The sequence below is a fragment of the Mustela putorius genome, unplaced genomic scaffold (assembly GCF_011764305.1).
Source record: "Mustela putorius furo isolate JIRA1106 unplaced genomic scaffold, ASM1176430v1.1 tig00000592_pilon_pilon_pilon, whole genome shotgun sequence".
Lineage (NCBI taxonomy): Eukaryota > Metazoa > Chordata > Mammalia > Carnivora > Mustelidae > Mustela > Mustela putorius.
This window is the reverse complement of record NW_025421426.1, coordinates 10,084,007-10,110,132: the sequence shown is the minus strand read 5'-3', so window position 1 is coordinate 10,110,132 and position 26,126 is coordinate 10,084,007. Positions and strand designations below refer to the sequence as shown.

General features: G+C 47.8%; 1 protein-coding gene across 5 annotated transcripts in view; it reads left to right on the top strand.

The window, feature by feature from the left end:
- Positions 1 to 24,545, top strand: part of TTPAL (alpha tocopherol transfer protein like) — a 37,850-nt gene extending 13,305 nt beyond the window's left edge. The window contains exons 1-6 of one of the 5 annotated variants that reach the window (XM_004746387.3): positions 9,435 to 9,559; positions 10,073 to 10,184; positions 13,045 to 13,504; positions 15,855 to 16,048; positions 18,181 to 18,291; positions 20,294 to 24,545. In XM_004746387.3, the coding sequence (XP_004746444.1) occupies positions 13,060 to 13,504; positions 15,855 to 16,048; positions 18,181 to 18,291; positions 20,294 to 20,572 (1,029 nt within the window). In that variant the 5' untranslated portion in view covers positions 9,435 to 9,559; positions 10,073 to 10,184; positions 13,045 to 13,059 and the 3' untranslated portion in view covers positions 20,573 to 24,545. Of the gene's footprint in view, positions 1 to 9,434; positions 10,185 to 13,027; positions 13,505 to 15,854; positions 16,049 to 18,180; positions 18,292 to 20,293 lie in introns of those variants that run through there. The other 4 variants (XM_004746386.3, XM_013053274.2, XM_004746385.3 and 1 more) reach the window with 4 other exon arrangements.
- The last annotated feature ends 1,581 nt before the right edge of the window (positions 24,546 to 26,126 follow it).

The window sequence follows — 26,126 nt, the reverse complement described above, 5'->3', positions numbered from 1 at the left end:
TGTGACCGCTGATGACAAGTGATTTTCTTCTCCTGGTCTGGGTTTTCCCACCCGTCCAATGGTACTGGTAAGAGCCCCCACCTGACAGCACCTCCATAAGGTTGGCGGCATGAATATATATGAGGTGTGTAGCACAGCGCCTCACAGTGGTAAGGATGCAGTACTGCTGGATGTTACTCATACAGTGGAGGGTGCTCTGGGTGGGCTTTTATGCTGGCATTGCTGGGGCTGGGGATGTGGAATCTCCACCCCTCTTGGTCCCCTACTAGTCCAGGCCCTGTTTTGGAAATGCTTCAGCCCAGCTGGGCTCTAGGGCCCCTGGGAACAGAGAGGACAGCCTGTACCTCCAAACAGTCATGCTGACTCAGATTTAAAAATCAATGTGTGACCAGAACAACACAGCTGTGCTCTCACCTCTTGTGGGAAGTTCGCACAGCCAGCTCCACTCACATCTTTATCTCTAGCTCAGAGAAGTGGCAGCCCAATTCTGGGCCCTGACTCCAAGGCTTGTGAGCAAAATGTCTGGCACAGAGAGTAAGAGAAGCCTCTGGCTCCTTGAGGCACACCAGGTCCATGGGTCACAAGCTTCGCATGATCCCCTGGTTGGGGTCAGGCATGTCTGGTGCTTGCCAAGCTCTTGACTTCTCCCAGCCCTCGTCTGGACACTTCTCAAGCCAAGTCAGGCTCTGGATGGCTGGTTGGGCAATCCGTGACCTCAGACTGGGTCAGATTCATCAGATGAGCCTCTGTTTAAGAGTATGGAACATTTTGTTCTTTAGAATCCCAAGCGCCAAAGAGTACGAACTTTCCCCATCCACAACTACCATCCCCCACCCCCAACTGCCATTTACTTTGGGCAAGTTCCTTTGCCTCCCTCAGTCTGGTTTTCCCATCCATCAAATGCAAACTAGCCAGCACCTTCACCCACCACGGCTGTTCTGAGATTCAGATAGTGAGTCTCAAGAGATGGCACCCACATCCACAGGTGCTCGGTAGGGGGACATTACACCTGCAAACATTCACTGGACACCAGATGAAAACCAGTGGGTTATATATGCTGTGCGTGTGAGTAGGGACTGTGGAGGCAGACTGCCTGGGTTCAAAACCAGGCTGCTTTACCACCTTCTGTGTGGCCACAGGTGACCTCTCTGACTCTCAGTTTTCTTCTCTGTAAAATGGGATTAATAATAATAGAATTGTGAGGATGCTTAGATTAGATGTACTGGGAACGGTGCCCAGCACATAACAGTCACTTAATGAGTACTACCTGTTTTTGATTAATCCCACAAGTTAGTAATGTTAGCAATGGTGCTAAAATCACACAGGCAAGGCTATTCGATAGGATTAACAGGAAAAAGGAAACCTATTTATTGAGTACCTACTATGTACCAGAAGCCAGATATTCAAACATGTGGACATACACACACACATGCACTGTGAAGTAGGTAGTTCTGTTTTCATCTTTTAAAAACTTTATATTATGAGGGTGCCTGGGTGGCACAGTCATTAAGTGTCTCCCTTCGGCTCAGGTCATGATCTGAGGGTCTTGGGATTGAGCCCCACAACAGGCTCCCTGCTCCGCTGGGAGTCTGCTTCTCCCTCTCCCACTCCCCCTGCTTCTATTCCCTCTCTCGCTGTCTCTCTCTCTCTCTTTCTGTCAAATTTTAAAAAATATATTTTAAAAAACTTTATATTATAAAATAAATGACAGATGTGGAAAATCATACAAATTAAATTTGTAGCATAGTGATTATTTGGGGGGCAAACATCCCATTAACCACCACCCAGGTCAAGAAACAAAACTTTGCCAGTGACCCCTGGAGCCCCTCCCTGATCTCAATCATAGCCTCTCCCCACAAAAGTAATTCCTAGCCTGACTTCTATAGTAATTATTTCCTGCTAATCATTTGAGTGTGTATCCCTAGATATTATAGTTCCATTTTGCCCATTAAAAAAAAAAACAACAAACAACTTAATCTGTGTTTTAACCCATAGATTCCCCCCATATCTCTTTCTTTTCCTTGTAGTCTATCTGTTATGCTGTTTGACCCATAGCCCTTCTCAAAGTCTGGATTTCTGTCTACTACATCTTCACAGGCCAATTTAACATGGCCCTTGCCCTCTGCATTTCCTGTGTATTAGCAGCTGAGTCAGCCAGTTTCCATTCCTCTGGCATGATCATTGGTGGTTCTGTATTCTTTTATCAAGAAGCACATACATGGCTAGAGTTTGCTGTTCTTTGATATTAGCTACTATTGTGTACAAGGACTACATACACTAATTCATGGCAGGGCGCAAAACTGCAATATTGTATCATTGTGTTTTCCTGTATCATTTGTAATAAATTTTGTAAGATGTTTTTCTTCATCTATTACTTGGTCGCCTAAGTAGTACAGTTCATATAAGAAAAGTGGAACAAATACTTGATTTTTCTGTTTTATTTACATAACTTTTAAGAATGTAATTTGTTTCTATACCATCTTCAGAAAGTGATCAGTTAGTGTTTTTTGCCGAAGATCACCATGAGCTTATTAAATTTTTGATGCATTTAACTCGATTGCAATTACAATCTTTGCTGCAGGTGAAGTTGTACCAACATCAGGCTGGTTTCCAAGTCCACTTCATAGCTCGGTGGCTTCCTTGTTAACTGGTATGACAAGATATCTCAGGCTCATCTTTTATATTTCCTGCCACACATCTAGAATCAGCAATTTCTCCAAAAGGTCCCTCTATTTTCTTAAGTAAAAAAGGCATCGCGAGACTATAAGATGAGTGTTATGTATGCTCACTGCTACTAGATTAGCCATTATTTCTAGGCCTTTTTAGTAATAGAATTAGATATTTTATATAATTATAGACCTAGATTTTATATATCAATAGAGATTATAGAGTATATATGTGTAAACCTCCCACATATATGCCAAGGGATGCAAAATTTGAAAGGTTCGGGGCGCCTGGGTGGCTCAGTGGGCTAAAGCCTCTGCCTTTGGCTCAGGTCGTGGTCCCAGGGTCCTGGGATCGAGCGCCACATCGGGTTCTCTGCTCAGCGAGGAGACTGCTTCCCCTCTCTCTCTGCCTGCCTCTCTGCCTATTTGTGATCTCTGTCAAATAAATAAATAAATAACATATTTAAAACTTTTTCGAAAGGTTCTACAATAACTGATTTGCCACTCTCTACATGCAACAATCTCAGAATAACAAAGGGAAAATTGCTGCTACCAGCTAGAATACCAGAAATGGATACAAAACGGTTCACATCCACTGTGCCCCTTCCCCACCACTTTGGAGGACGGTGCTATAACCACACTGTTAGAGCATATAGGCACTTTAAACTTCGTTTTTCTTTTAACTATCATCTAGTGTTACTTTTCCAAGTAAATAAATACCGAGTTCTTAACCAGTCCTGGTGGCAATGTCTCTCCAACGTGTCGCTGGGCTTCCACTCTTTCTTGGTAGACAACTCAGGAAGAGTTCATGGGAAAAATACTGAGTGTTTGCAAGGTAATAGTGGGTCTTCATAGAAGGTCAGTTTTGCTAGATATAAATTCTTGGTTTGTACTTTCTTTGAGTATCCTACCTATATTATACCATTTCCTTCTGCCTTAAAGTGTTGCTGTTGAAGGGCACCTGGGTGGCTCAATGGGTTAAAGCCTCTGCCTTCAGCTCAGGTTAAGATCCCAGGGTCCTGGGATAGAGCCCTGCATCGGGCTCTCTGCTCAGCAGGAAGACTGCTTCCTCCTCTCTCTTTGCCTGCCTCTCTGCCTACTTGTGATCTCTGTCAAATAAATAAATAAATAAATAAATAAATAAATAATTTCTTTTTAAAGTATCGCTGTTGAAGATTCTGATGAGAATATCATTTTATTTCTTTTTTGCCTGCACTTCAGGGTGCCTAAAGAATTTTTTCTTTCTCTTTAAAAACCAGTAATTTTATAAATGTGTGCCTTGGTATTGGTTGTTCTGGGTTTATGATGTATTCCTTGCTTTGTTTTTGTTTTTTTTTTTTGCTGTTTCTTTGTCATACTTTTCCCTTCAGTGACTCCTCTTATTCCTAAGTTAGATTTTCATTTCCAAACTTCAGTATTTGTCCTTTTCCCTCAAATTCTTTTATGTCCTCATTTTACTTTAATTTTTTAAAATTGCCCCCCTTTCAATTTCTATTTAGCTCAATTATCTGTTGATTTTATTTTTCATTTGCTCTTATATTTCATTTATTTCACTTTTCACTTTAAAAATAATTCTTCCTTTATCCCTGGTTCTTTCATGAGTTGGCACCTGGTTTCTGAATTTCTGTGGTTCTGATTTATGTTGTTCTCTTTTTCCTTACATCATTTTGTTCATGTTTTTATCTTGCTTTACACACACACTCTCTCTCTCTCTTTTTAAATAAATGTCTTTCTGGTTGGCTTTCATTGTCTGTAGGGATGTTATTCTGCTCCTCCTTCTTTTCTCTGCTGCTCTCTCTCTCTCTCTCCTCTTCTTCCTCTTCCTCCTCCTCCTACTTCTTAAAGCCATCTTGCTTTCCCAGGATTTGACTTCAGTACTTTTCCATTGCTCATTTTTTAAAAAAAGATTTTATTATTTATTTGACAGAGAGAGACACAGTGAGAAAGGGAACACAAGCAGAGGGAGTGGGAGAGGGAAGAAGTAGGCTTCCAGCCAAGTAGGGCTGGAAGAGGGTTGGAAGAGCCCATGTGGGGCTCGATCCCAGGACCCTGGGATCAAGACCTGACCTAAAGGCAGATGCCCAATGACTGAGCCACCCAGGCGCCCCTCCGTTGCTCTTTTTTTTTTTTTTTTAAATATTATTTATTTATTTATTTGACAGACATCAAAAGTAGGCAGAGAGGCAGGCAGAGAGAGAGGAGGAAACAGTCTCCATGCAAAGCAGAGAGCCCGATGCAGGCCCCGATCCCAGGACCCTGGGATCACGACCCAAGCCAAAGGCAGAGGCTTTAACCCACTGAGCCACCCAGGCGCCCCTCCATTGCTCATTTTTACATGAAATTAGTTTTTCTGGACATTGAAGAGGAGGCTTGGTTAAGAAAACTTTTGTATTTTCACAGAGCTCCCCCTTCTGTTGTTTCTGCATATTGTTAACAAAAATCTGGCTTTACCTCTGAGGTTTCTGGCTCTGCGCTCTTCTCCCCCACTTTCATCTAGCTCAGTTATTTCCTTGCTTTCTGCTTCCCTATCCTGCTCCATTGCAATCTCCTTCCCAGGAGTTTCTCAGCATGGGGCCTGTCCTAGAAGGAAGGTTTGGTGGTCTTTTCTGGAATTCGCGGGCCTTGAACTCTGTCAGCCCTTAGGGCTCATGGCAGACCCCTTGCCCTTCCCCAGTTGGAGTTAGCAAAACCTTTCCCAGTTTGGGCTGCTGTTTTCAAGTGGCCGGGGCGTGCTCTCCCACGAAGAGATGTTGCAATCTGGGGACTCCAGTTCTTTGGTCTGTCAGACACCTTGCTGCTTTCCCTGTTGAACCTCCTCCCAGAGGCGCTAGTGGCACTCAGGCCTCCTAGCTGTTGCTGATTTGTCCTCAGTCCTTTGTTCCTGGAGTTCCTGAATATACCTTGTCACCTAGTTCTGTTGCAAATGTGGGTATGGAATGTTGTTTCTGTTTTTATGTGGGAACTTGGGAGGATTTAAATCTGGGTTGGGTATCATTGCCATCATCTTACCAGAACTTGCCAGCTGAGGAAGTAGATGAGGAAACTGAGCCCCACGGTCAGTTTCTCAAAATCACACAGCGAATGACCGGGGGTAGATGTATGTGAGCGCACCTGCCATCCAGCATGGTACACAGATGTTTAATACCGCCTACTTTCTCCCTGTTTCCCTGACTCGTACTTCTTCCTTCCTGCTTCCACCAGCCAGTGTCCCGCCAGGATTCTGTTATTGACAATTAAATGAGATTATTCGGGCGAAGAGTTCATGGCACTGTCCCCCCCACAAAAATGAAAGAAAGAAAGAAAAGAAAAGGTGTTGAATCAGTGGTAGCTGTTAGTAGAGCATTTGTAGTTGAAGAAACCAAGTAAGTAATTGTTCCGAGGTTCCCCAGATGACTCTTGTCTGTCTGACCAGAAGCCAGCTTTCTTTTTCTATACCAGTGGTTCTCAGCTGAAGCAGTTTTGTTCCCTAGCTCGTATTTGGCAATGTCTGGAGGCATTTTTGCTTCTCACCATTGTAAGTGTGGGGTGCTACCCTCAAAAAAGACTTGCACAGCCCCAAAGGTCAATAATGTTGTGGAGGAGAAACTATGTCCTATATCATGGTGCTATCCTAAATAGCCCTTACCTTAGAATCAATACTAAAACCGGTTCTAGCAGATCATCTGAAGTGAGAATTGCATGCTTTGAAAAAGAGATAGAGAAGCACCTGGGGGGCTCAGTCAGTTGGGCGCCTGCCTTCAGCTCAGGTCATGATCTCAGGTCCTGGGACTGAGCCCCACATTGAGCTCCAGGCTCAGCAGGGAGGCTCCATCTCCTTCACCCTCTGCCCCTCACATCACTCATGCTCCGTCTCTTTCCCTCTCTGTCTCAAACTAATAAATACAAATCTTAAAAAAAAAAAAAAAGATAGAGAACAGTGGTAGGTCAGGCATTTCTAGCCTCCTGTAGCACATATCCAATGGCCAGACTTCTTTCTTAGGAGACTGGGTGAACCTAGGAGGTCAGGGTGTGTGGAGCCCTCCGAACCAAGATGTAGGACAAGCTGCCCGCCCTCCAGTCACTTTTCTGCTCTTCATCAGGGCAGTTATCAGGAGTTAGCAGACATGTCATGATCCAATGTACAAGACTCTGCATGTGCCATTCTACTGACTCCTTCTAAGGACTCCCTAGACAGTGAGACACATACCCCCATTTTACCCACAAGGGAATAGAGCTTTCGAGTGAGTTACTTCTGAGTGCAGAAAAGTAAAAGACAAGTTCAAATCCCAGCTCAGTTTTGGAGTCATCATCATGTGACCAAGGGCAATTTCTTCTCCTTCTCTGAGCCTGCTTCCCAACCTGTGAGAACAAAGAGGAAAAGTAGCCTCTAAGGCCAAGTAAAATTTGGGGCTGTGCTGTCATACAGACGTGGGCTCAAACCCAGTTCTTTCACTGACTCTACTGAGCCCCTAGGCAAGTGTCTTTCCCTTTCTGGGTTTCAGTTTCCCCATCCAGTTCACAGGGTTGTAGTAATTGAAATCATACAAACAATTTAACACAGTACCTAGTACCTGGTGTATATAATCTCTCAAAAAGCAATTATCTGCGACTCTTTTAATCCTAAAATAACCTGGTGTCGTGATATGTAACCAAAAATAATGGCCCTCAATTGAGGATGGGGCAGGGACTTCTGGGGCATCTCAGAATTGCCTCCCAACCAACCCTCCCCAGCCCTTGAGACAGGTTCTAGTCCTAGGTTCTTCTCCTCCTGCTGGCAGTATCTGGGATTGCAACCTGGACGTTCCACCAATGGGTCCTGGTCTGGGGTGGGGGGCAGTTTTTTCCAATGACTAGGATGCCATGTTTTGGAGAGGATCATCCCTCACCCCTTACCATGAAAGCTGCCATTTGTAAAAACACTTTCTGTTTTCTGTTTGCCTGGCAAAGAGCAAGGTTTCCCCCCCATGACTTATTTAATCAGCTTTTCTGCCTGTAAGGAACTAGAGGCTTTAGAAATTTGAATGACTTGGCTATGGTCACATAGTTGGACATAGGATTGCTAGATTGTGGTAGGCTGAATAATGGCATGCAAAGATATCCTTGTCCTAATCTCTGGAGCCTGTTATTATCTTATCCTGTATGATAAAAGGGACTTTGAAGATGTGATTCAGTTAAGGATCTTGAGATGGGAGATAATCCGAGATTATCTGGGCGGGTCCTGTGTAATCACAAGAGTCCTTATAAGAGGGAGGCAGGACACATTGTATCTGTATCAATGATAATGTATTGCACACTTAAAAAATTGTTAAGAGGGCAGATCTCATGTTAAGTGCTCTCACCACAAGAAAAAAATTTAAAAGATTTAAAAGAGGAACTTGAGGTTCAGAGTTGGTAGTAAATGTTCCAACAGAAGTAAGAGGCTGGAGCTCATTGAGAAATGAGCTATGAGCTGTGGAATGCAAGAGGCCTCTAGAAGCTAAAAAGGTAAAGAAATGGATTCCCTCCTTAAAGTCCCCAAAGAGACTGTATCCCTGTTAACACCTTAATTTTAGACTTCTGACTTGCAGAACTATAAAAGAATAAATTTGTGTTGTTTCAAGTCACCACGTTTGTAGCAATTTGTTACAGCACTGATAGGGAACTAATACATAAATCTTGGGGGGTAAAACCCCAAATAAACAAAACATAGCGTGTCCAGTTAAACTTGAATTTCTGATAGATAATATATTTTTTAGTATAAGTATATCCCAAAGGTTGCATGAGACATACTTACACTTAAAAAGAAATTGTTGTTTATCTGAAATTCAAATTTAACTGAGTACTCTGTATTTTATCCTAGAAGTGGTGAAGCAGAAGTCAAAACTTATGACTCCTGGGCTCTGCTACCTTCCTCAACAGTCTGGGATCTGGCAAAAATTGCCATCTTCTTGTGGCCCTCATGGGTCAGTTCCCACCTCCTAGAGCTCCTCTTGCTTCTGGAGTCAGGAAAGGAAAGGATTGTTTAAGGTCATCTCTTGGATACACCTTTGGGCTCTCAATCCTCCCAAGCCACAGAATTTCTCTCTAGAAATAGTTTCGAGTCTTTACTCTGCTTGAAAGAGCAACCCAGGAGCTTGGTCTCAAAGCCATAGTTGCATGAAATGTATGTTGGGGCGGATGTCCGGCTGATGGCGCTGGGGTTTAATGAACTGGGGGTGCGGCAGGAACACTTTTTCAAGCTACCACTTTCTGAAGGGGACTTTTTTGAGTCCCAAAGCAGGACACAAGTAATTATTCAATGGGGATTTCAAAGCAGGAATCATGTAACGTATGAGGAAACTGAGGCCTGCAGCCACTCAGTTACAGACGGATGTCCGCTGGATTGGCATCTCCCCTTTTGCAGCAGCCAGTCCTGATGGCAGCTGCTGTGGGAAGAATCCTGGAACGCCAATCCCCCAAGGTCTAGGTCGGAAGCCCCTGACACTTCACTGACTGCCAATTTCCCTTCCATGAAATAGGGGGATTCCATAAATACGAGGATTTAATAAGACAGCGGATGTAAAAAACTAGGTACATAGTAGTATGTTCTCGGAAACGGCAGCTTCTTTTCTTCTTTCTCTGGGCATCATTTTCCCCATCTGTACCACCCAAAGCGGCTCGCGCTCCCCCTGACCCTCCCAAGTAGCCTCTCCGCAGGCCTGACTCCTCCAGCGCGCGGACTTGGCCGCTAGGTGGAGGCAGAGAGCCGGCACTGCGGCGGCACTGCGGCACATGCGCACTCACGGGCGGCGCCTCGCCTTCCCACGCCCCACGGACGTCACTTCCGGCGCGAGGGGCCGGGCCGGCCGGGCAGGGAGTGCGGGTCGGTTCTGTGCGCGTTGCCGGACGAGGCTCCCGCAGCCGATATACCCGCGCTCCGCCCGGTAGCCCGGCCGGTGAGTGCCTGAGGGTCCTTCCGTGTGTCATGGGGGTCGGGGAGAGGGACCCCTGAGGGGGGAGGCATAACCGGAAGTTAAGGGACTCAAGGAGAGAGACCCCAGGAAATGGGGACACCTGGGGAAGGGGTGACAGCCGGAAGTGGGGGGCCTCAGAAGGTTGTCAACGGGATGTGGGGTCTCTGGGGCTCCAGGAGCGATGGCCTTCAGGCCTCTTGGTGGGGTGGGGAGGAAGGCGATGCTCAGAACATGATGGGCTGCAGGTGAGGAAGATTCCAGGCTTCACCGTAACAAATGGTGTTTGCACCCATCCATACGCCCACCCATCATTTCATTCTCGAGACTGAGCCCTGCTCTGAGCCTGATAACGACCGAGGCCCTGGAGATTAAACAGGAATCTCCAGGTGGAGGGTAGAGCCCAGAGTGGGGCTAGACACATCCTCGCTGTGCTTCGCTAGGTGTGTACCCTCGGGGCACATCACTTAACCTCCCGTCGTCCGCTAATATTTGCAGAGCACCGTCATGTGCCAGGCTAGGCCTCTAGACACTAGGCCTAGTGGGCACGACAGTGGGCACTGTACAGTGTGTCAGCACACTGTACTGGACACTACAGTCTGTCTCCCAGGTAAGCACTGCATTGGGATTACAGGCATCTGTTGGTGACTCCCGTGGAAACAGCCCAGGGTGGGTCTTGTGAACTGTGATGGTTGTTTCATTCCTCACTTAGCATTCCTCTGCCAAGCAAATACTTAATTCAGAATGAAATATATTTCACTCAGCAAATATTTATGGAGTGCAGACTATGTGTCTGACACTTCGTTAGATGATAGGTTTAGGGTGATGAACAAGACTGATACAGATGTAGCCCACAAATTGCCTGTAGACAATTACAACAGAAGGAGAGTGCTATGCCAAAGACCTCCTGGTGGGGAAGCTCCTACCCTGGCCTGGAGGTTGGAGAAGGCTTCCTGCTTCAGGTACCATCATTTCTTACCTAGGTTACTGCAGTAGCTTCTGAATGGTCTCTTTACTTCTGTCCTTGTCCCTTTACAATCCATTTGCAAGACAGCTGAGCAATCCTTTAAAATGGAAATCAGATCATGTCACTCTACTCAGACAGGTCCCACCAAACTCCGTAAAAGTCAGAGTTCTTACTTGCCCTCAAAACTCTATTACCAGTGGGGCCCTCGGACCTCTGTAAATTCATCTGCTAATATTCTCCACCTTGTTCATTAGGCTGTAGCCATAGTGGCCTCCTCCCTGTTTGAAAAAAAAAAAACAAACAAAAAAACCCAGGTGTGTTCCTGCCTCTGGCTTTGCCCTGTTCTCCTTGGAGATGCCCTACTGGCTTGCTTCATCTCCTTCATCTTTCCTCATATGTCATTTGCATGAACAAATCATCCGTAACCATCCTATTTAAAATTGTAATCCCTATTCCCAGGTACCTCTAACCCTCCTCATGCTTTATTTCTCCCCATAGCACTTTCACCTGTTAGATTATACAGTTTAGCTTGCTTATGGTCTGTTTCTCCCACTAGAATCTAAGTTCAACAAAAGCACAGTTTGTTGTTGTTGTTGTTCACTGATGCGTCCTTGGTGCCAGGAAGAGGGCCTGGTAAGTACTCAGTATTTGTTGAATGCTTGAAGTGGCATCTAATTGGGACTTTAGGATGAATCAGTATTGGTCAGGTGAGGAACCGGAGGAAGAAGAAGCTAGCCAGAGGAAACAGGATGTGAGCAAGACAAGAAAACACAGCTTTGGGAGGAAATGAAAGCAGCTGGGTGGGGCTGGAGGTTAGAATGTGAGGAATGGAGTGGGCATTTCTAAGATTTAGGGGGAGGGACCTGGGCACTAGCTATGTGCAGAGGCTCCTGAGATGCGCTCTGTTCTCCTTGAGCTCGGAGTCAGAGACCAGTGGTGTCTGTGGACAGGAGCTTGGGCTTTAGAACTGGACACCTGCTGCTACCTTATTCCTGGGATATCTAAAGCAGCTGTTTTGTTTTTGTTTTTTATTCAACAAATGTGTTCAGATATTCCAAGAAGCAGACACCAGGATCAGGGTGAGATCAGGCATGCAAGAAATCAATTGGAGGAAGCACCTGTGAAGCAGAAAAGGGAGGGGAGCTGCAGAAGTTGCAGGGAGAGCTTCAGACAATGACAGAAGTCCAGCCCCCCGGGAAGGAGGTTTGGACAGGGAGTCATGGACCGCCCGGCAGTTCCACAGAAGGTTCAGGCTGAACCTCAAGGCAAAGTTAGAGGAGGCCCACACTTCACTCTGTCACTGGGAACAGTCTGTGGAAAGTGGCGTCCGCTGGATGAAGGATGCAGGGGGACAGCAGCTGGGGCCGTCCCTCAGTAATGCTCCAGGGAGAGCCAGTCAGCCCAGTTTCACAGCCATCATGATAAGCCATATGTGTGTGTGGTCAAAAAAGGTCAAACCCACTCAGTGGGTTAAGCTGCTGCCTTCAGCTCAGGTCATGATCTCGGGATCCTGGGATCGAGTCCCGGGTCGGGCTCTCTGCTCAGCAGGGGGCCTGCTTCCCTACCCCTCTCTCTGCCTGCCTCTCTGCCTATTTGTGATCTCTCTCTGTCAAATAAATAAATAAAATCTTAAAAAAAAAAAAAAAAAAAAGTCAAACAGTACAGGAAAAAGTCTCTCTCCCTCCTTAAGTGTCCTGTGGTCCAGTACTCTTCCCTAGAGGAACCCACTGGGAACAGTTTTTTTGGTATTTCCTTACAGAAATTTTAGGTGCACTCAGCATATAGATATATATTATAAAAATATGAAATGATCTTATGCACCCTGTTCTGCAACTTGCTTTCTTTTCTTTAATGTGTCAGTTCATAAAAACCTGCCTAATTCCTTTCCATGAGTGATAGTATCCCATTCTTGGGATGATATTATATAACCAGTCTCCAGCTGGTTTGCAGTTAAAGTATTCCCTGTCTTTTCCCCTTATAATCAGTACTTGCAGTGATCCTCCTTGTGTGTATTTTGCACACACACACTCGCAAGTATATGTCCCCGAAGTAGGATGCTGAGCCAAAGGGTGTGTGGTTTTACATTTTGATAGAGATCGACAGACTGCCCTCTGACCAGGCTAGGCCAGTCTGTTCTCTGACCCACAGCAAGCATCTCCGCGCCCATTTTGCATTCTCGTCGGTTTGACTTTGAGAGTTGTTTTAGTTCACATTTCTCGAATTACGCATAGGTCGAGCAACCATCCGTACATCTGGAAGCAAGGCCGCGGCGTTGGGTGGCGAGTGTGTGTCTCCTGCTGCAGCTGCCCAGGGGGCCTCGGTGGGGATCCTCCCTCTGTTCAGTCTGGGGTGGGACCTGGGCACAGGGTTCTGAGCCATTCCATTCCAGCTGAGCGCCCCCAGTCTGACCAAAGTGCCCCCCCAACCCTGCCCCACATGGGGCTGCCCTGAAGTGAGTAGCTCCAGGCTTGGTTCACATGGCTCAGGGCTTGTGTTTTGGCAGGGATCCTGGTAGCTAATGTCAGAAGAAAGTGACTCTCTGCGAACCAGCCCCTCTGCGGCCTCGCTCTCAGAAAATGAGCTGCCACCACCGGCCGAGCCCCCCGGCTACGTGTGCTCACTGACGGAGGACCTGGTGACCAAAGCCAGGGAGGAGCTGCAGGAGAAGCCAGAATGGAGACTTCGAGACGTGCAGGCCCTCCGTGACATGGTGCGGAAGGAGTGCCCGAACCTGAGCACCTCCCTGGACGACGCCTTCCTGCTGCGCTTCCTCCGGGCCCGCAAGTTCGATTACGACCGAGCCCTGCAGCTCCTGGTCAGTTACCACAGCTGCAGGAGAAGCTGGCCTGAGGTCTTCAACAACCTGAAGCCCTCGGCCTTAAAGGATGTCCTCGCTTCGGGATTCCTCACCGTGCTGCCCCACACCGACCCCCGGGGCTGCCACATCCTGTGCATGCGCCCAGGTACTCCCCGAGACGGTGGGCAGGGGCCCGCGTGCCCTGCTCTGTGTGGGATGCGTGTGTCCCACACCCTCTCTCCCATGCCTCGTCTTCCTTGCCTTCTCCCTGATTTGCTCAAAGCTCTTTTGGTGACAGATGACAAAAAGCTACTCAACCTGGCTTAGGAAGAAAGGAAGGAGTTAGTCTGATGAAACAGGAGCCTCCCGCAGAACCAGCGAGCCAAAAGCATAGCTGCTTTCCCAGGGCCCTGGGCCCCAGAACCAGAATCCAGTTCGTTCCCCGATCAGGAACTAAGCTAGCCATTCTCCCTGTCTCTGCCTCTGTCCATCTGTGTACCCCTCTGGGCCACATATTTCTGCTGTGCCGTGCGTATCTTCTTGGCTCTTCTGTAGACTGGCTTTTGCTGTCTCCATGCCCCTGGCGAGGTCTCCTACCCCTTAGTGCCTAGGCTTCCTGGGCCACCCAGTTAAGTTCCTCCGTGGAAATTCCGAATTTCTAGCATGGAGAATGTAGTGGGCTGAGAAAGCAGCCCTGATCATAGGGTACAAACAGGCCTGCCCCGCGTCCCTCCTTTGTGAGTAGGTGAGGCAGGCATGAGTGGGGGCTGGGCGGGTGACTGGCAGGGTGTCCGGCATCTGCCACATGCCTCTTCCACTTTTCCGTCATTTCCTCTCCCGCCATTCCTCTACTTTGCTAAGCCATTGATTCACTCTGGATTCACTTTTTGATCTCAGTACTTAATGACGGTAATCAGGACATCTTCCATTTCTCTGGCAGTAGTTTTAATAAGGGGGACCAAACGTGCTATCAACTCGGGAGTGAAGGGGCATTGTCCACTGATCCCCACCCCCACAGCCTTATCATTCTCTGTCAGACCGGAGCAGAGACAAAATCTGAAAGTAAGATTGCAGTGTTCTCCCAACCAAAGCCAGGAGCAGGAGAACATGCCTGCCGGGAGCCCTCTTCTGCTCACGCGTACCTAGTCTTGAAGGGACGCCTAACGGGGAGCGGAGACGTCCCTGCACTGTCCTCTCTCTTAAAGCCACATCACTTCGGTCGTTTACCAAGCCCTTTTTGGAAACCAGACCATCCTCTTGAGCCTTTGCTGTATACCAGGTACAGTGTTAGCTGCTTAACCTGCTGTTTTTACCTTTCCAAAATTAGGGTGGTTTATTTTAAAATAAGCAGCGCAGTGGAGATTTTAGGGCACCAGCAGACCTAGGAACCAGTCAGCAGGTTTTTCCCACTACTCCTCTGTACTCAACTCATAAGGACATTACAAAACAGATGAGCACACTGGTTTCACCTCTTGGCTTATGTGGTTTCAACACTTGCGTTTGCGCGATTTCAACCCCTTGCTCGTGAGATGAATTTTCCCCCTGTGTGTCTGGAACAGAGCTAGACCCTTCCCACCAATGCAACTCTTCAGGAGGAGGTACGCTAAGGAGGTTTTGTTCTCAACTGGGTATTAGCTTTGCCTCTTCGGGGACATATGTTCTTGAGAAGGATGACCTTCAAGGTTATGCAGCCACAGGTGTTAGGCAGCCACATCCCACAGCAAGCTGGCACAGCTTTCCGACAAAGACTTTGTTCATAGGAATTTTGCACATACTACATATCCCCGTGGTGGCAGCAGCCGTGGAGTTTCATCTTCCTAAGGGAAGGACACACAGGGATGGTGGGATTTTTTTGAGAACAGCAGTTTAACCGTCAAAAGGTCGTCATTTCTTCCCAGAGAAAGGAAGGATTCCTTAGATATACAGGGAATACTAAGGGAGCCTCTTCCACGGTTGCAGAATGGAGTCCCCTTTGGCTGTTTGATCAGGCTGGGGTCACACACTGTGGCCAGGAGGATGTAAGACCCGCACTGACCATGTCCACCTCTGCCGCCAGGAGGCAGGTCACTGGTACCCACACCGAAGGGCTAGCGTGGGAAGAAGTGGCATAGGGCAGTGGTATGAAAATCTGGGCGCACCTCTGTTGGCAGACAGCACAGATGACCGTTAAGTTTAGGATTACCATCCCATTCTACTGAGGAGATGCGGGCTCGGCGTGAGGAAGCAACTCCCGCAACTGGTGAGATTCAAACCCTGGGATGTGTCTGACTTCAGAGCCCCGGCTTCTAACTTCCGCGCTCAGTTGCATTTCCATTTCAGAACGTGCTGCTGCCTTTGGAATTAACATCAGCTGCTGCTAAGGTGTCCCATTTACTAACCTGAATAGAGTCATGCCAGTAGAGTATCTTTCTTTCCATTTTTTAATCAAGAGTTCTAGCAAGGAGATAAATCTTGGCTTGTGATGACTTGTTCATTATTCATCTCTGTAACATTCCGTCCATTTCTTACGACCTCAGACAGATGGATACCGAGCAACTACCCAATTACTGAAAACATCCGAGCTATATACTTGACGTTAGAAAAACTCATTCAGTCTGAAGAAACCCAAGTGAATGGAATCGTGATTCTTGCGGACTACAAAGGAGTGAGCTTATCAAAAGCATCTCACTTTGGCCCTTTTATAGCCAAAAAGGTGATTGGCATCCTTCAGGTACGGCCCTTGTTTGTCGTGTACCTATTCCGTGTCAGTTTGGGCTTTTTCCCAGGGGACCCTGTCTGTTCACCGCTGGGCCCACACAGTACACAAACCCCACTTCCCCTACAGTCTGAAAGATCCAAAAACATTATGGGAAGAAATGTAAATGTCCTGTTTACTGCTCACTCTCATCAGATTCTCCAGTAGTTTCTGAGGTCCCTTTAGTCTGGGCAAGATCAGCTTTAGGGCAAGAGCCCTAAGCCAGAGCAAGGCTTTAGGTATGTCTTTTTCTTTCTCCCTCCTTTCCCACCTCCTTCCCCCTCCCCCCTTCTCTTTCTTTTCCCTTCTTCAGAAGACAGAGGAGCAATTCTAACAAATGAAACTGAGAATTTGTGTTTCACTTGTGTAGCAATCAGAATTTGTCTGATGTGCTAGACCCTGCCCTGCCCTCTGGGACCTGGGGACAGGGAGCCTGTTGGACTGTTTTGGACAGATGCTTTAACATCTTGTGTGTTATGTGTGGTTTTTTGTTTTTATTTTGAGAGAGAGAGTATGCACCTGCGCACGTGTGTATGGGGGTGGGGGCAGAGGGTGAGAGAGAATCTTTGCAGACTCCACCCTCCACCAACATCCACCCCCAACATCCCCCCCACAGACACATCCCCCACCACCGGTGCAGAGCCTGAGGCGGGGCTCGATGTCATGACTGAGATCACGACCTGAGCCGACATCAAGAGTTGGATGCTGGGGCGCCTGGGTGGCTCAGTGGGTTAAAGCCTCTGCTTTTGGCTCAGGTCATGGTCTCAGGGTCCTGGGATCAAGCCCCGCATCCGGCTCTCTGCTCAGCAGGAAGCCTGCTTCCTCCTCTCCCTCTTCCTGCCTCTCTGCCTACTTGTGATCTCTCTCTCTGTTAAATGAATAAATAAAATTTGGGGGTAAAAAAAAAAAAGAGTTGGATGCTCAACCAACTCAGTCCCCCCAGGCACCCTGTTTTAGAACTTAAGTGCAGGGCAACCCTCTCAGGTCCCCTTCCTCTTCGGGAGCTTTGTGCATCACTTTGCTATTGCTCAATAAACCTTGCTTTACTGCCCACGAAAAAAAAGTGTGGGGAACCAGAAAGTTCCTCCCCTATCTGCACAATGTTCAATGGTTTGCAAAGTGCTCCTACAATCATAACTCATTCGGTCCTACAGGGACTCCTCTAGATAGACAAGGCAAAAATCACTTTTTCTTTTCAGTACATGTGCTGCTGAAGCGAGCATGAATTACTTTTTTTTTTTTTTTTTTTTTTTGATGGTTAGGGACCCAGCCCTCACAGGGGTAGCCTGGCCTGAGTCTTACAGCTCTAACAGTTTGGCTCTTCATTCCCTCTGACCGGCCCGTGGGTGCTATCTCCCATGAGCTGTGGTGCACCAGCGATAAAAGAGTTTCCTCTGTGAATCCCACAATGCATGTGAGCCCCTACTAGGTGCCAGGCTGACTATTTAAACATCAGTGTCCCATTTGCTCATTATCAAAAATGTGGAGCCAATACTTTAGCTTCCCTTAGCTTCTGTTCTTTTGATGCCCTGTAGATTCAAGTATCAGGATAAGGAGTTTGGATCAGTGTTTTCTAGTCTCCTAAGGTGATCTGGGGGGAGAAAGTTCCAGGGTTAAAGAAGTTTGGGAAATGTGGTTTAGCTTGTCCCTTTCGTGAGAACACATTTGCAGATGACAGTCCTGCAGCTCAGGAAACCCGTACGGCTCCATAGCGTGCTACTCTCAAACCTACCTACCTACCGTGGAACGTTTTTTTGCATCACACCTAGTACTGTCCTAAGAAATACCCTTTGGTAACACCAATCCTGAAGGTCTGATGTTTGCCAGATCCAGCTACACAGACTCTGTTTTTTGTCCCATTTTGTTCTGTTTGCCACAAGAGGAGCAGCCCTCCATTTGTTGGCCCACGACTAGGCCCTAAGACAGACCGTCTCTCTGAGGCTTATCTTCCTGGTTAGCCTCCACTTAAGCTGGCTTTGAGGAGGCCATGAGAAGCAGACCAACCAGACTGATTTGGGGGCCTACAGAAGATTTAAAGGAGGGAGGCAGGCTGTGGACTGTCTGTGGATGCCCCACATGTTCTAACATCTCCTTCCCTTCCCCCACAGGATGGCTTCCCCATTCGGATAAAAGCAGTCCATGTAGTGAATGAACCTCGAATATTCAAAGGCATTTTTGCCATCATAAAACCATTTCTGAAGGAGAAAATAGCGAACAGAGTAAGTGATGATTCTACTGACGTGATCCTTTGTTTTTTTTTTTTTTGGCTCCCTTATTTGTGACATCAATAAACTTCTCTTAGTTTATTATTTTTGCCATGGGATGATTAATTTGGAAAATACGGAGTTACAGATAAAATGAATGAGCAATCCTTTCTGTGAAAAGATGATAAAATTAATAGGATATAATGTCTGACAGAGGAGAAAGCAGAGAGGGCAGCTCTCCTGAGAGTTAAATGCTGTGTAGTCATTTAGACTCGTATTGAGTATCCTGACCTGGGCACTGTGAACCAACATTGTATTTCTTGCATGAGAAGGGTAGTGTTGGGCAGGTAGTTAAAAAGTTATGGTGATGTCTTCCTACAGCTCCTTGGGGTTTAAAAATGCTATTTTAAGCCCTTCTGTTTACCAAATTTGTTGTCTTGCTGTATCAAGTTTGTGGAATAATTCCTGGTTTAAGAGATAGGTGAGTTTTAGCTTACCTGTTATTTAAGAAAGGAGAGATGGCACACTGAAAGATGGTCTTCCTCTCTGACCTAAAAGAGCCACTTGTCACCCTTTGCTAGTACTGTGATTGTGTGTGATGTCTGGTTTTTTTCCTCTTCTTTCCGAGGCCTAGGAACATTGTGGTCCCTCTAAAGACTGGGTTTTAAATTTTGTACCTTTTTTTTTTTTTTTTTTTTTCAAAGGATAAACAGAGAATCTCAAGGTTACAAGGGAAGGACTTTAAAATAGAGACAGGGGGCACCAGGCTGGCTCAGTCGGTGGAATGTGCCACTCTTGATCTCAAGGTTGAAGTTTGAGCCCCATGTTCGGTATAGAGATTACTTAAAAAGAAAATCTTTACAAAAATAAAGTAAAATCCAGATTCTAGGCCCTTTCCCTGAAGATTTTAACTCCAGTTCAGGGGTGGAGCCCAGGAGTCTGTGCTTTTAAAATCCTCTTAGGTGATTCTGATACCTAGCCAGGTTTGAGAATAATTTAGTGGCGTCCTTGTCTGGGTTTGAACCTATCTCAGTACCTGGAGATCCCATTTGGAACCTGCTTTTAAAGCCAAAGCAGCCTTTGGAAGAGGCCTTTTATATCTATGAAATGACCTGATTTGTGGTCCATAATCTTGTTCATTTCACCCTTCATATGTTCATTCATTCATTCAAAAATATCTATTGATCAACTACTATAGTATACAAGTATGTTCTAAATGAATAATACAGACTACAGTCTCTGCTTCCGGGGGAACTTACGTGCTAGAGAGAGAGAGAAACATGGCCAGCGGATGTGTATTATCTAGAATTAAGATGTGATAAGTGCTGTGGAGAAAAATGAAGCAGAGAAAGGGGCCAGTATAGAACAGGGGCAAGGGGTTGTAGCATTGAGTAGGGGGGTTAGGGATGGTGTCAGTGAGGAGCTGGCCTTTGAGCAAAGACTTGGCAGAGGTGAGGGAGGGTGCTGACAGACCTCAGAGGACCAGCAGCGACGCTGTCCTGAGGCGGGAGCACATCGGGCTTGGGAGCAGCAGCAGAGGGAAGGGAGAGGGGACAGAGGGGCAGCAGAGGAGCCACAGGGGTCAGACTGCAACAGGCCCTCCCTGTAGGCCAGCGTGAGGGCTTCAGCCTCTCATGTGAGGTGGGAGCATTGGCAGGTCCTACGGAAAGGACTGGCATGATCTGACCAGCGCCAGGAAGAGCAGAGACTGCAGAGCAGGATTCGAGTAGGGAGACCAGGCAGAGGTCGTCCTGGGAATCCAGGGGAGAGGTAGGGGTGGCAGGGTTCCACGAGGCGGGGCACAGAGTGGCCTGGATCCTGGAAACATTTTGAAGGAGCAGCCAACAGAGCATGGCATATATGGAAGGGAATTATGGATCCTCAAGCTTTTTGAGGAACTGGAAGGGTCCAGTGCCATCAGCTGTTCCTTTATTCATTCAACAGATGCTTGAGCACCTACCTGGCCTGCAGGTGCCTGACTAACCTGAGGACACATGTGTTTCCGTTTCCCCTTTAGTTTTTCCTCCATGGGTCTGACCTGAACTCTCTCCACACAAGTCTTCCCAGAAGCATTCTCCCCAAGGAGTACGGGGGCACGGCCGGAGAGCTGGACATCAGCGCCTGGAATGCAGTGCTGCTGGCCTCGGAGGAGGACTTCGTGAGGGAGTTCTGCCAGCCGGTCTCTGTGTGCGACAGCATCCTGGGCCAGGCCCTCCCGCCTGAGGGGCTGACCTCGGACGCGCAGTGTGATGATTCCCTGCGGGCCGTGAAGTCCCAGCTCTACTCCTGCTATTAGCCAGTCCCCTGTGAGTGCCACCCTCTTGAAATCCTTTCCTTTTTCTTTGGAGAGGCGCAAGGAGAATTTGAGGTGCCGTGGAGTCTGTCTTGCTCCTTGTAATTAAATTAAAGCCTATAGAGTCTGAGGGTGAGCCATGGGGTAAGCCCTTGGTGACTTGAATTAATCCATGGAAGACACGGAAGATGTCCCCAGTGATTCCCAAACGTTTGGAATCCCAGTTTGCAGCCACTAACCTGGAAGCTATCTGGTTCTTGGAGATCTTGGAACAAGAGAAATCAGGATCAAATCAATTTGGTCCCCCATTCCGGGAGAAAACCACCTGACTTGCCGGTCAGCCCACTCCTGTGAAAGAACCTGGCTGTGCCTACAAGATGGCCACACAGGAGACTTCAGGAGTTTGTGTCTTTCATCTGAACCCTAACGACAGACTTGGGTTGCTCACCAGGAAGTTTCTAGTTAGAGGCCCAGACCCCAGCTGCCACACTGGGTTTGGAAAGCACCTTAATCGACTCATGGGAGCATCAGGACATAAGCAGCACCTCCTGATCAAATTTGGGAGCCAGAGGTGTCAGAGAACCTCTGGGATTCATTGACTGACTCTTGCAATAGAAACGGAAGTTTTCCCAAACCCACAAAGCCTTAGCCCTGGTTCTCAATACAATCATACAGGATCCTAGAGGGAGGTGATTCTACTTAACCTAAAATGCTAGACGCCAGGCCCGAGGAGCTGAAAGAATTCTGGCCCAAGAATAGAGAGACCAGGACTCCAGCCTCAGAAGTATGGACTGTAGACAAGACCTCATGGACCTCCGTGGCCCTCACCCTACTCATCTGTAAAGTGAAGCTGGATGAAATGACGCCTAGGGCCTTGGCTGACGTTGGGGATTTGGTTTAGTAATTGAGTGCCAGCCATTTGTCTTCTGCCTAGATGGCTCTCAAATGGCTCTCTCATGGCTCTCAGAGAGGCAAGTGGTTGGATCCCGCTTTTTTGTGGTATACCTGGGCCTTTCCAAGAGGCTTGTGTTGCCATCTGGCCCTGCCTTTTAAGGAAAGTGTATGTATATTCTTGGGACCTGGTGATAACCAACTTCTTTTTGTAGGGAGTTTAACCCTCCCTACGAAACTGGAAAGGGCAGGTGAGATGACCTAGGTTTGTGTGAATTCCTTTTATCCCTGAGGCTCTGGCCATACACTGGAAACCTGGCAGCAGGGAATGGCTAATTACTTGGGATTCTTAGATTTTGGTCTCTGGAAACGAATGTTAAGTGCGTGCTATCGCCAGGTCACTTCCGGGGCCCCCGTCCTCCCAGGCACACTTGCATTTCTCTCTCTGGTACGGGTGGACAGACTCGTCTAGCCAGCGAAACCGAGTGTTAGCTCTGCATTTCAGCACCTCAGACCCTTCCTGTCAGAACTTCAGCCTTAGCCCAACCATCGAACTAGGTGGTTCTTCTGGTGGCTTTTGACCTATTTCCTTTCATATTAATTCCTTAAAAATTCATGCATTTCTGAAACCAGCAGGCAAGGGGACCATCTGTGAGGAGGAAGGCAGCGCTCTGAAAGGCAAAGGCCCGTCTACTGTGAATAAGCTCGTCCTCTTCATACGCCGTGTAAAATGCCTGGAGAAGGTGGAAATGACTCACCTCATCAGTGCCAAGTCCAGGGAACGCTCTGCCCTGTGGGTACCAACCCTGGATCCTCTAGGGGCCGCGCCGAGCTGGAAGTGCCAGCATGCAGGCCCCTGGCAGCCCCCACTTCCGTCTGCCAGGAACAGCGTGACCGGCTCTGCTGACAAGACCTTGACAGCACCAGCAGGATGGCTCAAGCAGAAGGTTCAGAACCCGACTGCTTGGATGTGGGAAGTGGTTAGAGGTGTTCTCAGACCTCAGAGAGGAAGGAGAGATTCCCCACCACCCCCAAGCTAGACGGAGGGAGAGAGGGACTGGTCAGCCCCACCAAGTTTCCCGTTTACACGCTGCACTGCGTTCCTGGCCCGTGTGGCCCATGTCCCTTGACTCGAAAAGCTTGTGTGTGTGTAAGCTCACCTAGACAAGGATCTCCAAGACCAGGACGTTGCCCATTTCCTAGGCCCTTCCAGGTGGCCCAGGGAGCGCTTTCATTCAGCTTCTGAAAGGAGTCAGAGCCAAGATCTGTTTGCCTTCTGCAGCTGCTGGGCTTGGTTTTGGTTCCAGAGGGAGATCAAATAGTTTGTGGACACCTCAGGAGGATTGGACCAGGCTGTGAAAGCAGGAGCTCCCTGGGTGAAAATCAAGGCAGTTTCTATGCGGCTTTACCAGGTGTCTGTGTAGAGCTGCCCCAGCAGGGTGGTAGGATATCAAGCGAGCACGTGGAGAGCCTGGCTCAGGAGTGGGGGTGCACCAGTGGGGCCAACAAGCGAGCATCGGGAGAACCGGGAGTGTTTTCCTTCAGGGAGAAGGCCTGGCCCATTTCATGAACACCTGGAAAGTAACTTTTCCCTAAATTCATGGGACTGTGGAACAGGAAAGGGAAAGGAGTCAACCAGGAGACCCGAGTTCTGACTTTACACTGCTGTGTGGCCTAGAATAAGCCACTGACCACCCCTGAATCCCATGCTAAAGGGATCCCCACTCTGAGCTCCGAACCCTGTTTTAGGCATCATTTGGCTTTACTGCCACAAGGACATTGTACTCTACCTTTTAGAGGCCTGTTCCTACCCCCCCACCCAAAATCTGGGTTATTTTATAGGCGATGTAGGTCTGAATGAATTGCTCCCAAGTGAATCTGTAAGCTAAGATAATATGGGGTTTTTCTCCCTCTTCGCTTGTACAGAATCTGGGAAACTGTGCCTCTTCCTGGAATCCTGGTCTACCCTCACGGGGACAGGCCGCAAGAAACGTACAGAAACATCTGTGCAACCCTGGCTTCCTCTCTCGAGCTTACTTGCTTTGGGCAGAAGTGGCTTTAGCTTCATCTCGCTTTCACAAGGACCCACTTGTCTTTAGAGGTTTTACAGACACTTCAGCTTGTAAGATACATTTTTGCCGAACTTGAGAAGACAATGAGAGGTATTTTCCCCAAATTCCTATGAGACACTGAGCCGTGTGTCTGTGAATTCTCCCAGTGGGCAGTTTCTTTAAATGCCACCGGATTCTCAGACCAGTCATGCGATTACTTTTCCACTTGGGCAGGCAAAAGCTGTGGCATTATTATAATACTTCATTGTAAAGTTTTTAGCTTTTAAGATTTACCTTTGAAGCCTTTTCTTTCATCGAGGCAGTGAAGTATTCACATAGGTCATGGTGCAAGTGTAGCTGTTCTGGGGCTCTGTGGAGACACCAAACAGAAGCGTCTCAACTGTTCGGGAGGGAAGTCCATCCGGTGATGTCTGTCAGTATTGGGGCCTATTAACTTCGTAAATCTAAAGTAAATTCCTTTCTGCTTTCCCGACTTAGAATTGGTTTGCTCAAAATGCCAAGTGACAGGAATCATCAGTCAGAGATTCCTTAACAGAGCTTGTGCCACAGAAAGACTCTGTGTGACTCATGGACGGAGATGCTAGCGATGAACTGTTTGCCATTTCTCGACTTCTCCTGAGGCCTCACTGGGCGGCACACTTAGCTGGGCAGGTCAGCCGCTGTTGGGGATTGTGGCTGTGCCTCCACCTCGTGGCACATCACGTGGTAACCTGGTACAGGGAGGAAGTGCCTGAAGCTGCTCGGGGCCAGGAGCCTCTGATCCCACTCTGACAGGGGGAGTCGGGCTCACTTTCTCACCAGACTGGGGCACCATTTCAGCCACCGGTCACATTCCTCGCTTCAGACTGAAACTCAGTTTAGCTCTGAGTATACAGACATGTGGTGGTGGATTCATCTAACTTCAGTGTTTGACCAAAAGTTTATTTTTCTAGTGCATTTTCTAAGTCAAAGTGGTGAAAACATGTAATTTTAGTATGCATGACTGGGTCTTAATAAAAATCCCTGTAAGGTTATGTGTGGAGTCCTTTTGTGACAATGACAGTTTGGATCAAGGTTCTGAAGTTTTATTATTCACGGTACACGAAGGCCCGAGTACAGCGTCACTCCGGGTCAGGCAAGGAGAGGAGGCCCTGCGGCAACACCGTGCACCTGTGGTCTGGACTGGCCGCCTCCGGGGACCACACACCATTAGAAGATGCCAGCGTATGCGAAGAACAGCAATGGGTCTACACAGTGGTTTAGTTCTTAAGGCCCAGCTGTCCCTTCTAGACTGGCCTTGAATCCTTCACACAGCTAACAACTCCCAGGGACGTTTAAGGGTTAGGCATCCATGATGTTAGGTGCTTCAGGTAGATAACCTTGTTTCATCTTAAATAGCATTACTGCCCCCTGCGGGGGAAAACAGATCGGGAGAAGCTCAGCAGCTCGCCCAAGGTCACATGTGGAGCTGGGCTCCAAAGCCAAGTAGTCAGACTCTAGCCCGACTTCTCCTCATGGTTAGAACCAGGCTGTTTGCCTTTAACTGTCATTCACCCTCCAACAGAACACAGAAAGAAAGAAGGGAAGAATTTTTTTTTTTTTTATAGGGGAACAGTCTAAAAATTAGATCGTTTCCTAGCTTCTTATAAAATATAAAGCAGAGGTTCTTAGCCTCTGAGAACATTTTATTCTGGAAACACTTACAAGGAAACCAGACTCCTGGGGGGATGACTAGGTCTGGCTTCATCCACTCTGGTCCCACACATGCTTAGCTGTTCCTCTACCTGCTCCCTGCTGGTTTCTGTACAGAAGCGTGTGTCTCCCCACAGGAGGCACAAGCTAGGCACCATGGTGGGTCTGGCGTGTTGGTGGTGGGTCAGCTGAGAAGGTCTCATGCAGGATGTCCATACATTTACTGCTGACCTCTGATGATGTGGCAGGTAAGTCCTTACACTGTGACACGCCAGCTCTTCAGCTCAGCCTTCCTGAGGAAGCTGCAGCCCTAAACTCAGTCCATTTCCACATCTGGGAAAACGGACTACTGGCTCCGACCAGTGCAACAGAGTCACAAGGATCAGCAAATGCTTCTGTTTACAAGCAGTGGGAGGTATTTCCCATGTTATGAGTCCACGCTCTCTGGTTTGTTTTCTGAAACACCTGTTTTCCCCAGTGCCCTCCCCTCACAAGGCACTGGGCCAGTACACCTGTACCTGATGCAGCACATGCGTCCTGCCACTGCATTTGGAGATGGTGAGGAAGAAAATCCTTTACGATTGCCACTTTTCTGGAAACACACCGTTTTAACCAAATATTCCACCTCTTACCTAATAAGGTGCCAGCCATTAGATAAAGTGACCTGGTCATTACTGCCTTCAGGGGGGATTGCTTATCCTCCCTCGTTGCTGATGGGTAGTCTGACAGCTCGTGCCTAAGCAGTCTCCAGTTATTTGGTGCCTATGACCTTATGCCAAGAGACAATGGAGTCTAACTGCAAAAGGAACTCTCAAGGCCTGGTTTATTTCTCTGTTTTGCCTCTTACTGAGTAACTACAGGCAAGTTCCTGACTCCTCTAAACTTCAGTCTGATCTGTCCAACGGGGCGAAGCTGCCCCACCT